At 37.1% G+C, this 14,477-nt stretch overlaps 1 protein-coding gene across 7 annotated transcripts in view; it reads left to right on the forward strand.

The window, feature by feature from the left end:
• Window positions 1-14,477, forward strand: part of DNM3 (dynamin 3) — a 574,033-nt gene that overhangs the window by 399,918 nt on the left and 159,638 nt on the right. For all 7 annotated transcript variants that reach the window (XM_065883171.1, XM_065883141.1, XM_065883152.1 and 4 more), the window contains one exon: window positions 13,363-13,472. In XM_065883171.1, the coding sequence (XP_065739243.1) occupies window positions 13,363-13,472 (110 nt within the window). The remainder of the gene's footprint in view (window positions 1-13,362; window positions 13,473-14,477) is intronic.

A 14,477-nucleotide genomic window follows, 5' to 3' on the forward strand; every position in this document is an offset into this window, starting at 1 on the left:
ATGCACAGACCTCTGCATGATCTCATTTAAATCATCACACCCCCTATGAAGCAAGAATTATCACCTCTATATAGAGGTGAAATAAGGCTTAGAGAAATCAAGTAATTTGCCTGGGTTCACATGGCTAGTGTCAGAGCTCATATGTGAACCCCTACGTCTTAATTCCAAACCATGTGTGTCCTTGTCCTTGACTCACCGGTCGTTGTTTCTCAGAGACTGGGGATAGGGCCACCTGTGCATGCAGTGAAAGCAGAAAACACTTCTAGCTTAGGTAGCTTTTGGTTTCTTTTGGTTCCTTCTACAGGTCACTTCACTCTCCCTTTCTCTGTCTTCCCCCCACCTGCTCCTTTCTGTTTCTCTGTGCTACTTTTGTTCTTCATCACCCTTCCCCAAGAAAGCAGTGGGCAAGCTAGGATTAGGATTGATGGAGAAGAACTATTCCACTTCTTTTTCCCTTGTCCAAAGCTTGTTTCTGGGTGGACATGTGTTTGAGCCAATAGCAGTACACAGACCACCAGCTGTGCTCCGAGCAATCCAGCCAAATGTCATTTTAAGTCCAGGACTGCATCTCAGAAGGCACATGGAAGGGCCCCCTTTTTCCCTGTTCCCATCTTGAGCCCACACTCCCTGGAACACAGGGAGAAGGGCTCTCAGTAAAGTACAGAGGGCATGATACTCAGGTCTCCTTTTCAAACAGTTGTTTCCCTCTCAGAAGGAACCTCATTGAATTGTGTTAATATCAGCAGAGGAGTGGGAGGGGTAGCTTAATGGTCAATTCAAAGGACTTCAGAAAAGCTCACTGGTTTGGGTGAATGCTCAGTCCTGTTGCTTTTTTCCTTAGTGCTGCCTCTTTTTGAATGTTGCTTTGCTGAAATGATAGGGGAGAGAGGGAAAAATTGAGCCTTGATTTTTGTCTGAAGCTTGGTGACAAATGATGGGAGTAAAATTTAAACCGTTCATCTACTGAGTTCTGGGAATTGTCAGAGGATTTTATTTGTACATGCCTTCCTGACACCCACTTTTCTAAAATAAGTAAAAACTATGCTGAATTCGTAAACAAGTTACTTTTATTGAGTTGAACTTTTACAAATGTATGGTGCATTTAGCCAAAATAACACTTTTATTTAATACAATTATACTCAAAGGAGTATGCATGTAGAATTTTGTACGATTAATATGCACTTGAAAGCGTTACAAAGTAAGCATAATTTCAGAGTTTGTGGGATCTCTTAAATTCACTTTGTAATTTAATGTGCAGCCACAGAAGTCAAAATTGAGGGATATTACCACCAGGAATTTGTATTATATCACATACCTTTTCATGTAAACTAGTCACCATTTCAAACTTGAAACTTTCTCTTTTAAAAAATAAATTGTGATGCCTTGGAACACAGAAAGAAGTGAAGAAATGAGACCATTAAACATTTGAAATATGCTAATTTTAAAGTGCTTGCAGTATGTTTTGCCATGCTAAGTAAAGTCCCTATACTTAGCTTACTAGTAGAGAAAATTTAACCCATGAAGTTCACTGTGATTATAGAGGTAGTTGGTAATAGTTTATGAATATACATGCCACCAGAAATTTTTCTTTCTGTTTTATTCACATCATTTGCCTTATTTTGTTTCTTATAAATCTGCTCAAATGCTGTCACCTACCCCCTGAATTTTCAATTTAAAATTTCTCATACAGGTTATTTCTCCTATGTATATAATTTTTCCTAGCTAAAGACTCTTTCCTTGAGTGAAAAGCCCTGGAAATTCATAACTGCATAGCTTTCTCGCTCTCTCTCTCTCACTCACACACACACACTCACGTTCACGTTCACATTCACATACTTGCTAATAATCAGTTCATGTAGTTTTTTTAAAACGACTATTAAAATGGGAAATGTTTATTCTTCTACTTTACTGGATATTCATTTTTGCTAAGACATAATAGTACATGATGACTAGATATTGTTACTGTATTTTCAGAGTTCTTAATTATCAACAACAGAATCTACTCTAGCTACTTTAAGTAGCAAAATGTTAATTAAGGGAGATATACTGTTCAAAGAACCTTTAGGAGGGAAAAATTACAGAAATAGGCTGAGTTTCCAGGAATGGTTCTCCAAATTAAATTTCAGAACTGGGTTGCCAGGGAGCTGTTTCCTCCACCAATCCGGAGGCAACACAATCAGGAAACCACCCTATATTATATAGCCTCTGGATTCAGAGCCATAGCACCTCTGCCATGATCCAGGCCAACAAAACAGGTGCCACATCCTCTGTCTCTTTTCACTGTGACTCACTTCTGAATCAAAGTCTGGCATGAGCACATCAGATTGGCTGAAACTATGTCTCATCTGGAGCCCCCACTGTAAGAGCAAGATTGGGAAGGGAAGGGGAGTTTTGAATTGAACTCAAACGTCACAAGGAGGTTGGAATGGGTGTTGAGATAGTCCATCCTCAGAATCCACTTCAGTTAATAGCTGTGATATATATAATCTATGATGATTCTGTGCCATTCAGCTACTTGGAAATTCTATATGTGAGTGAGACTTGCGAAATATAGGATCTCCTTGTAAGGCAATCAGGTAGAAAGCTGGCTTTTTTCTTGAAATGTTAGGATATAGGGCATTTTCTCTGAATCTATTTAGCTTCCCAGAGAACAACAGTCCAATATCCTGCCTGACAGAGGAATAGAAATCCATCTGGTTGCTGGCATTCTGGGGGGAGGGCAGGAAAGGGGGCTGAGGGACAGCATTTCAGTATAAAGACTTTCACTAAGTTCTCTTGTTTTTAACCCATGTTTACTGTCCACCCTGCCTGGTATATCTGGGTCCAAAACTTCTTTTGTATAATCTTTTCTCTAGGGAAAAGCCTCTGGTCTCCTGCTGGGTTTAAGGAATGGGCTGCCATATTTAGAGGGAAGTCATCAGTTGCTCTGTGTACTTCTGTGAATGGCTGTATCTGATCCTGCCCTTTCACTCCCACAACTCCCACAACTGTATCCCTTCATGTGAGGTACCAAGTGCCTCCAAGGGGAAGACAGGACCCAAGTGGGGTGGCTTCTCCTCCATTCTCTCTCCGTGTAGGTGTTAGGAGGTGATAACTCCTCTCTGTATGCTAAGTTAATGAATGCTCCTCTGTCTGCTTTCTCTCTTCCAAAGCTTTTGGGAAACCTCTTGTCCACTGTTTTCTCCCCTCCCATTTTCTTTGTCCTTGTGAATCAATATCTTTTTATTCCTTTACTATTATATAGTGGGTTTGGAGGAGGGAAAGGCTATATATGCATGCAATCAATCTACCATGCTTAACCATTAAGTCCTTTAAATTTATTCTTTAGTGCACTTATTATATCTGTCTTTTACATTGTCAGTGTATGTACAAATATTCATGAATATTGCTTTAAATATAAGGATTAATATAGAGATTAAATATAAACATTTAAGAATAAAATCATTAATGTTCTCACTTTCAAATTATAAAAGTACCTTTTTAATCGGGGGTAAGAGCAGTCCACATTTTGAGGGTATCAGATGTACCTGAAATCATAGGGCAATGTATATATACTAAATGAAAAAAAAAAAAAGTGGTATTGCCCAAGAATGCCATGAGAAGGGAGGAGGGAGCCCTCCAGTGGGCTCTTATGGCCAGACAGGCTTCCTGGAGGAGGTGGAGATTTAACTGGACTCTGAAGAGAGAGAAGGAGCCAGGAAAAAAGCAGTGTCTCCAGTTGGGTAATGACAAGTGTGACTGTATTTCCCTTACCCAGTAGAGATATGCCAGTGTGTAGCTCCATTTAAGGATCTGAGTGAGTGCGGAGGGGGTAGCCATGAAGCCAATAGCATATATAAACCATGGAGTTTTCTTGGGCCTACTAGGACAGCCCGTCAAAGGCACACATAGACAGTTTCTTCAGTGCCCAAGAGGAAACTCTAAAGAAGTACTATTTACTAGCAGTGTGCTGGCTCACAGATGCTATTTACTACTCAAAATATAATTCTGATTAAAGCAGGGTATTAAAACCCAACTAAGAAGATGGGTAGTTTATGAGTTTCATACTTGTACATCTCTATAGTTATAACTTTTTAATAGCAATAAACACCAGATTTTAGTTTTCAACAGCATGTGGAACTAGTAATCTGGTATTCTCAATATTTTTATAGGCTCTTTTTTCTTTGATATTTTGATTATTTTATAAGTCAGTCATCATCTCTGAGTCCTTAATCTAGGCAAAGCACCATGCCAGCCTATGAGGGAACTCAGGCATATGTGCATTCAACACTTTGTAGAATGTCAACTATGCAACCAAAAGTAAGAAGGAAGCAGTTGCTTCCCTCAAAGACTTGATGCTTTGATGGGGAAGTCAGGATATAGTTATAGTGTAGCAAGGGAGCAAGACACATCGAATAACAAAAATAATTTAAAAAGGTAATAATAGTAATGGGTTCACTCTTTCCCTTAGGAGTTTACCTGGTAGTTGGAAAGGCAGAACATACACACACTTAGATGAAACATTTGGACACTTAGAAAATAAGACAAAAGTACAAAGTAATGTAGTACAAACCAAGGACACAAGTTCTGTCAAGGGATCAGACTTGGGTGGGAGGAATCCCGGAAATGGTACAGGAGGCCTGAGTGCCATGCCTGGCCATAGCAGGAGCTTGTGGTGGTTCAGGAGCAATGCATACTTGGGTGAGTTTTGGGTGGGCACATCAAAGTGCCCAATCAGGCAGGCAGAGCATGGCAGGAGTGGTTTGAACTGGAAGGATTTGCTAGATTGTATCCATGGTTCTGAGAGATGCTGTTTGCTCAGTTAGAAGTCACAGGGAGCTACGTGGAGCTGCTTGGTGTAGTGGACTTAAAGGGGTGAGGCGAATCAAGTTCCAGGCAGACTGGAAGTGAGAGCAGAGCCCTGGCACTGTGGGAACATCTGGAGAATAAGACTAGTAGGTGAATCAGACTCTGGAAGAGGGATCCGGAGATCCAGGCCTGTGTACTAGAGTCCTTAGTCATTGCAGCTGCATTTCTTAGGGCGAGAGGATGAATCTTAATGGGCAGGTTTCTCATATCCCCACTCCTGCTTCAATTGAGGACCTACACTTTTTAATCTACTTAATGTAATGGGCTTCAGTGTCAGAATTTTTTTAAAGGATCCCACTGATTTGAAAAGAATACGTCTACAAATAGGGTGGGGAAGGAAAAGAAGACAGAAAAATGAGACCTATAATACTTGAAGAAAAAATGTACATTGAGCTAGATGGAGTAATCTTTTGTAGGAATTTTGAGGAAAGAGAAACAGAGTGGCAAATAGGCAGCAGTATTTCTAGTGGAGGAAATAGTATAGATGAAGACAAGATATGATTGGATGTGTTCTGTGTGGAAAGTGAAAATACATTGACTTCCGGGAAAGCAGGAGTCCCGTGGTTGGTGCAGTGGGTATGTTGAAGAATTAGAATTTACTCTGAAGGGCAATACAGTGTCATCTTGGAAAATGAGGTGAGGTGAGGGTGGAAGCATGATGAGTATGTATGCTTTCATAATTCTTGTGTCAGTTATTTAAAGCATGAAAGGTTTATGTTAATTTGTGAGGGCATCACATTTTTCTTGGCCCTGATCCCCACCCAGAAACCCAGGATAAAGTCTCCAGTTTCCCTGTTTGCAAACATTCTGGTCATAGTGTGTCAAGGAAAAAAGAAAACATTGTCAGGGAAAAAATATTGATCAACATCATTGTCTCTTGAGCAGCAAGCAAATTACAATAATTGAGTGTCCCACAGTATCTCATGAGTTTTCAGGATTCTGCAAAAGCATTTATAGCCCCTGGACGAGGGATCTTTTCAGCTTGGACTGATCTGTGGGCTACTGCCCTGTTTTTGGACCAGGTTCTCGGTCGCTTCATCATATTGTCTCCTTCTGTAGCTGGCACCGCAGTACCCACTCTGTGCCCTACACACATCGTCGGTGCTGTTGTGTCCTACAAATGCCGCATTCATTGCTAGCAGAATGGTGCAGCACTGAGGGAGGACAAATATATGTCAGGTTCTCAATAGGAGAAGAGACATTTAAGAAATTAGGAGTATACAATATGGCAAATGTGATAATAGAGAATGCACATGAAATATTATTGAGTATGAGAAGAGGAGTGGTCAAAACCAGGAATCTTTGCTCTACTGAAACACAGCTATTCTCAGCAACATGGTATATTCTGTTAGTCTGTTGTGGAATCTGTTTCTAATCTGATTATTTATTAGCCTGAGAAATTGCCATGATGTTTTAAAATGTTAGAGCAAGGCAGTGAAGAATTATAACAAATCTCACATATTTAAAAAATAAATTTGGAACCATTATTACATATTTCAAAGATATATTTGGTGCCTTTACTGGCTTTTTAAAATAGTTTTCTCTTGTCTTTTATAATCTAGTCTCTTTTGTGTTCTGTCAATTTTTAAAACTTTATATCGGTTCTTACCTCTTAAGAGCAACATATCGGCTGCATTTTGTTTTTTGTACTGTTTTGAAGTATATTGGATTGTCACAGTATATTTATATGTTTAGGCCATGAGATTTTTTTATTAATCAAATCAAGTATGTTGGTCTAGGTTAGTAAAATTTCACTTAATAAACTATATGGTACTAAGCAAAACACTTAATTCAAAATCAATCTTTGAGGAATTTAAAATAAATTTTCATATCACATCTGGTTAGATCATTTTTAACATAATAGTATAGGTAGACATTATAGTAAAAATAGTATAGGTACACCATAAGAGTAAAATTCCATCATTTTGGTATTTATTTGTAATGCATCATCAACAATCAAAGGTTTGCTAAGCAACATCTGTATGTGCAGCAGTGTAATAACTGTTAAATGTAAACACAAAAGAATTATAACACAGTCCTTGCCTTCAAGGAGCTTCCAATCTACTTGAAGAAGAACACTGAACGTAAATAAGGAATGGCATTCTATATAGCCTATGACAAAAATTATGGGAAATTTGAGAGCTACACAGAGGTCTATGACTTGCTGTAATCAGAGTAGACTTCATGGAGGAGGTGGCACTTGACATAAATTGCAAGGCCACTGGTATTTGCCTTCTTGCTGAGAAGAGGCATTCCTAGCAAGTAGAAGCAATACAAACAAAGGCATAGGTAAAAATAAACACAGCAGTCAGCCTAAACTTTATAAAAGTTTAATGATCAAAAGCAATGCCAATCAGTTAAGTATCTTATACAGGTTTTTTTTTTCCCATAGAATTTTTATTTGATTCTCAAAATATATGTGACTATCAATATTTTTATGCAGTATTTGGCTTTGGTTATCAGACATTCTAAAGTCAATTCAACAAATATTTATAATATGTGCTATGTAAATTTCAATGACCACTATGCTAGGTATTATAATATGTGGAAATGAGGAAGGATTTGTGATCTTATCCTTGAAGATTTTGTTGCCTTATTAGTGAGAATGACGCAGAAATAAAATGATTCAATGTAGTCATCAAACCAAGGCCACTCAACTATTCCCCAAGTTATAAAACTCTCTACCTATGAGTCACCAATTGTATGAAAGACTTTCCAATCCTTTGCATATGCAGGAGCTATTCCTCCACACACCAAACCCTCTCCTCATACCCACTGTAGCTCCTTCTAGCAACCAAGTTATATTGATGGTGCTCTGCCAGCTAAAGGTTATCATTGGGCACTTGCTGACCCCACATCTGTCCCTCATTGATCCTTTTGTTTCCTTTCAGAGTCAGTGAACACATACTGTGGGGCTATATCTTAATTCCCGCCTCCCTCCAACTTGATTCCTCTGCATTTACCACTCATAGTTTAGTTACTTCCACCTCAGACCAAACTCTTTCACACATTAATGCCTCCCTTTTTTGGCCTATTCTATTTCTCCTCTTTCTTCTAACTCTTACCAAGTTATTGCAAGGAAAAAACACACTCTCTCTCATATTCCCTCTCTCTTTGAACAAAGAATCCCTGTCATCTTTGATGCCTCCCATACAAATAGTGCTGGTAACCACCTTATATTGAGAAAAGGAAAGGTACCATGTTTCAAAATGAAGAAAATAATGGTGTTGAATGAGTGACAGCAGCTTCTGAAGCTTTTGAAAATATACAGAAATTTCTTTATGAATCTCCATTAAAAAAATCTTTCTCTAGAATTTTGCAAATGCTTCCTCCAAAATGTCTACTAAAGGTAAAATGTTTAAAATATCAAATTCTATTTCTTATTTATTTACAAATATTACAAAAAACATTCTCTATTTTTCTCTTTTCTCTGCAAATGTAACCTACTTGAACAATAAAATTTACTGAACATTCTGAGTTCCAAATGAACAACTTTGACAGAAATTTTTTAATGTAATGCATTTACAAGATGAGGGTGTCTCATATAAAGTATACAAGCACACCTCATTTTATTGTGCTTCACTTTATTGCTCTTCTCAGATAATGTGTTTTTTTACAAATTGAAGTTTTGTAACAACCCTACCTTGTCAGATGATGGTTAGTGTTTTCAAGCAACACAGTACTTTTAAATTAAGGTAAGTACATTGTTTTTTTAGACATGATGCTATTCCACATTTAATAGACTACCGTATAGTGTAAACATAACTTTTATAGCATTGGGAAACCAAAAAAAAATCATTTGACTTGCTTTATTGTGATATTTGCTTTATTGCGGTGGTCTGGAACTAAACCTGTAATATCTCCAAGGTATGCCTATAATTTAAAAATTAATAGAATAAGCAATACCTATTGTATGAATTGAAAGGAGAGAGATGGGGAAGTGACACAGAGAGACAGACAATTAAAAACCTGGGAAAACTTTTTGCACAGAATATAGAAACTTGAGCTGGACTCTAAATAGTAAACTGGTATGATAGGGAGAAGTTGACAGGGTGTCTCAAGCTGGGAAAAGACTGTTGGCAAATGTGTATTTGGTTGAAATGGAGACTTCCTATGGAAGAGTAAAGGAGATATTGACAAATAAGGATCGGACCAATTTGTAGGTGTTTTTCAATTTCACATTAAGGAGTTTCATGGAATTTCTTCCGTAAGTAATGGAGAGCTATGAACGTTTTGAAGGACTGTAATGAATTTGACAGGGTGGTTTAAGAAAATTGCCCTCCCTGGTGATGTTAGAGGAATTAGAAGACTAGAAAGGAGGCCATTTATAACTGCATGCTTGTGAGATGCCAGGGACCTGGATTAATGTAGTGGGAATGTCAAACAATGGGAGTTCTGACAAATGCTTCAAACACAATGCAGTGTAGTCTTGATGTAATAAAGGAGGTGAAGGAAGACAATACATCATAAATGATAGTGAGGTTTCAGACTGGGTGACTGGGAGAATGATAAATACACCTGATGGCAGAAAGGTGTATTTATCAATTTTCAAGAGGAAAATTGAATGGATGAGAGGAAGGAAAGTGATGATAGGTACATGGGCTCATCACTGTCAATAGAAAGTTAATGTGAGTCACATATGCCATTTAAAATTGTCGAGCAGCCACGTTCAAAACAGTAAAAATAAACAGATGAAATTATGTTTAATAATACTTTATTTACCCCAATATATTCAAAGTATTATCACTTCAACATATAATCCCTATAAAAGTATTAATGATACAGTTTGCATTCTTTTTTTCATACTAAATCTTTGAAATGTGGTTTGAGGTTAACACTTAAAGCACATCCCAATTTGACTCGCTACATTTCAAATACTTGGTAGTCCCCTTAGCTAGAGGCTACCATATTGAACACTCTATTAGTTTAGGCAGTTTAATGGAGTTAAAAAGAATATGTGGCAAATGTCTCAATTAAGCTGGTGCTAAGATTCACTATATTTTGGAAATTATAATTCTGTTTTTCCTTTCTCCTCCTCTATTTCTTTTGTTTATCTTAGCTACTTCATATTCAAGATGTCCTTTTAGCAGAATGTCATACTTTCCCAAAAGCACCAAGAATTTTAGAAATATCCACAATATGTCATTTCATTGCTCTCTCATTTAATTCTCCATTTGACTTATAACATTAATTAAACAGATCAGTCTGAATCTTCTCTTTCTTCCATTTTTGTCAGTCTTAAAACTCTTCTAGTGGGAAGCAGCCACATAGCAGAGGGAGATCAGCTCGGTGCTTTGTGACCACCTAGAGGGGTGAGATAGGGAGGGTGGGAGGGAGACGCAAGAAGGAGGAGATATGGGGATATATGTATATGTATAGCTGATTCACTTTGTTATAAAGCAGAAACTAACACACCATTGTAAATTATACTCCAATAAATTGGATATATAAACTCCAATTATACTCCAATAAAGATGTTAAAAAAATACAGTAGTGTACAGACATTTTTCCAAATAAGACATACAGATGGCCAACAAGTACATGAAAAGGTATTCAACATCACTAATTATCAGGGAAATGCAAATCAAAACCACAAGGAGATATCACCTCACACCTGTTAGAATGGCTGTCATCAAGAAGACATGATAACAAGTGTTGGCAAGAATGTGGAGAAAAGGAACACTTATGTACTATTAATGGGAATATAAATTATGGAAAATAGTATGGAGGTTCCTTAAGAAATTAAAAATAGAACTACCTTATGATCCAGCAATCCCACTTCCGGGTATATATCCAAAGAAATGAAAACAGGATCTTGAAGAGATAGCTGCACTCCCATATTTATTGCAGCATTATTCACAATAGCCAAGATACGGAAACAACCTAAGTGACAGCTGATGGGTGAATGGATAAAACACATATGGTATACACAGGCAATGGAATATTATTCAACCATGAGAAAGAAGGAAATCCTGCCATTTGCAACAACATGGGTGGACTTTAAGGGCATTATGCTAAGTGAAATAAGTCAGAGTAAGAGAAAATAATATAGGATATCACTTATTTGTATAATCTTAAAGAGCGAAACTCAGAAACGGAGAGTAGAATGGTGGTTACCAGGGGTGGGGGTGTGGAAAAAATAGGGAGACATTGGTCAGAGGGCACAAACTTCCACTTACAAGACAAATAAGTTCTAGCAATCTAATGTACAGCATGGTGATTATAGTTAATAATACTGTATTCTTAACTTGAAAGATGCTAAGACAGTAGATCTTATATATTCCCACCACAAAAAAAAATGGTAATTATGTGAGATGATGAAGGCATTGGCTAAAGCTATGGTAGTAATCATTTTGCAATATATGTTTATCAAATCAACATGTTGTATACCTTAAAGGTACACAATGTTATATGTCAATTACATCTCAATAAAACTGGAAAAATAAAAAAATAAACTCTTGATTAGGAAATAATTTAGCAATATGTCCTCAAAACTCTTAGATAAATGACATTTAGTCCTTTGGAAATGAAACTACATTTTTAATATTTCTCTGTCTGCATATGTGTGTATTTCTCCAGTGTTTAATATCTGATGTAAACTTGCTGGAGTTCTGGTCTTCACTATATGCTAAAGAATGCGGTACAAAAGGGAGCCTACTTCTATAGAAAACATGCCAAGGACATTGTATTCCATCTTTACAATGAAATGCAGATTTTCCATTAAAGGCGAATCCATCATTTCAAAAGGTTGAATAGGATGATGCATTAAAAAAATCCAGCTGCTTAAATTTAGGGCATTGAAAAACAACCAGTAAAAAAAATGTTCCCTGCGTCTCAAACATTTTCATTTGATTATGTATTGGGTAGCTTTTCATTCAGTCTGTGATCTTGCCTCTTAGAATGCTATCCTAAAATAGTCTGACAAGTCTTTCAAACAAGTTAGACCCAACTATAATGCTTCATTTATGTAAATTATGTATTTTGCTATTTAGAATATCCTTGTGTTTGCTAATATACTGTTAATTTTTGTACAAGAAACATTGGAATCTTCTTACAGTGCTATGCTTTTTCATGTTTATTCTTGGGCTTCTCTCACTGCCATTCAGTTTCTTTTATGTTTTTGTTTTGTTTTGTTTTGCTATCTCCTTTGAAGACCTTGTCTGCCAGGACAGCCATTTTGTTCTCCAACCAGCTTCCTTCAACTTCTTGAGTCATCTATTTCTCTCTGCCTCACTATTCTAAAGTGCTCTGCCCAACTTTCCCTGATTAATTTAGGAGAAGTGGCAAAGCCAGTGATAGTTCTTGCAATAACACTCTCTGATGTCTGCAGAGAGTGTGGTCCCCACAAGCAGGCTAGGGAGCATGGAAGAGTTCTGCCCCACACTACTGAGCCGAGACCAATTCTCAAGCAAGAGCTGGAGGAGCTTCAGGAGCAAAAAGGCTTATGTCAAGCATATCTGTATGGTACATGTATTTCCCACAGGCATTAATAGTTGTTTATTAAAAGTCATGGCTAGATCTCCATGCTCTCCTCCTCTGGAGTCTAGGCCTGGTTTTTCTCAGGACTGTCACCCGAGATATACAGAGGACTACTGTTTAACAAGGACTGTGCAAAAGTGCCCCAGGTAATAGATATCGACTAGGTTTCTTAAACTGAGTATTCGGCTCTCTACTATTGTACTGGTTGTTAGGCATTTATGCATATGATAATATTGTCCCTGGGCCAGTCCTTAAAAGTAAATGTTTCTAATAATTCTTTGGCATCCAATATGTTTTGTTTTACCAAGATTAGTTTGGTCCCATTTGCAGACCTCCCCTCTCAAATGTGCATTTTCTTCCTGAAGTGTTGTTAATTTTAAGAGAATTTGTTCTAGTTAATATTAGTTCACTTCTAATGGGTTCTTTTTTTCTCAAAGAGTTTGACAATTTAATGGAATCATTCCTTTCTGGACCCACATTTTATTCTAGACTCAAAGGAAGGAAGTATTTTCTGTGCTTTATCATAGTTTATAGGTGGTATTTCATACTAGGGTCCTTGTGCTTCCAGGCTCTTGCCAGCTCTGGCTATCAAAACTGCTTAGGCTGCAAATAAAATATGAAATGAAATCCATCTGGCATTTCTCATTGAATTAGGACCAGAACGTTTTTGTTAAATATTAACAGATGGCTAAATTTTTAATATCAAACTAACATTTTAAAACATCTAAGGGGACCCACATGAGGAAGAAAGGATAGAGGACCATGTGTTTTCTCCATCCCTGAGCCCTTCCTTCCTCTGCACTTTCCCTCCCCTCATTTTTCTGACCCACGTGTTGAGAACCATTGGAGTCTCCTATCTCAGATAATTTTTGTCCCTTGGTAGCTGGTATCAAAGTAGTGTGTGATGGTATCAAAATATTCTAATTAAATGTTGACCAACTCAGGTGATGTGTTGCTATGGGCATGCTTCAAGATCTTTTATTAAAGCCAATTCTCTCTCTCTCTCTCTCTCTCTCTCTCTCTGTCTCTCTCTAGGAAAAAGAAAAGAAGTATATGCTTCCCTTGGACAACCTGAAAGTTCGAGATGTGGAAAAAAGCTTTATGTCTAGCAAGCACATCTTTGCACTCTTTAATACCGAACAAAGGTAAGGAAATGAAGCAACTTTTGTCTTCACATTGTCTTTCCTTGAATTTCTACATGATCCAAGATTTCTTTTGCTCCCACCTTGAAATTTGTCAACTCTTCAGTTTTCCTTTTGTTTATTTTGTATTTTTAGCTTTTACCATAGGTTGTGGATTCAAAAGATTTAAACTTAGAATAAGGAGGATCTTCAAGTATTAATTAATTTATTTCCTGCTTTTCCAGCAGGCACCCATGTCATGCTGCTTCCATTCTTAAATTACATTTTGTTACTTTAAAGTCTTCCTTGTCCTGAATTTATTGTTTACATACTTATAAATAAATTACTCAGCTATAATTTTTAATAGTCTCTGTCTAGCATGGATGAATATCACTTAAGACCTTCTCCTATGTATTATGACTCAATTCTTGCATTGGTGAATAGAATTATTCAGTTAATGTGAATATAAATATATTGTTCTTTACAGTTTTTCAAAGCACTCTGTACTTTCATTGCCTGGTTTTTGTAACAACTGTCTGTGAGGTAAAAGATAGAGTACTGTGGTTACCATTTCCTAAATTAGAAATGTAGCTCAGAGACTTTCTTAAGATCACAAAATTAGCCCTGAATTTTGGGCTGATTATCATGGAGTGCCATCGTTGTTCACTGAAACTAAGCAGTAAAGTTAAGTAAACAAATGGGGAGGCGACAGAGAATTGGATAGAGAGATGTAAAAAGGCTACAAGTAGGCAAAAATAATAAAGGAGATCTTTTCCAAATGGAATTGTTATAGGAACAAGCTAATTAATTTCTGTGAGTCAGTTATTAAGAGACTGAGTCTCTAGGTGGCAGGATCTAATTTTAACCCATATCTCAAAGCCTTTTATCTTTATTTAGCAATGAATGAAGTTCCTTGATTAGGTTCAATGACTGGTCCAGGGTCAATCACACAGTAAATCAAAAAAAAAAAAAAAAAAAAAAGCCCTTCTTCCTACATTCCCAGTCAGTTGCTCAGAGTGACTCATTATA

The sequence above is a fragment of the Phocoena phocoena genome, chromosome 1, assembly GCF_963924675.1.
Source record: "Phocoena phocoena chromosome 1, mPhoPho1.1, whole genome shotgun sequence".
Taxonomy (NCBI): Eukaryota; Metazoa; Chordata; class Mammalia; order Artiodactyla; family Phocoenidae; genus Phocoena; species Phocoena phocoena.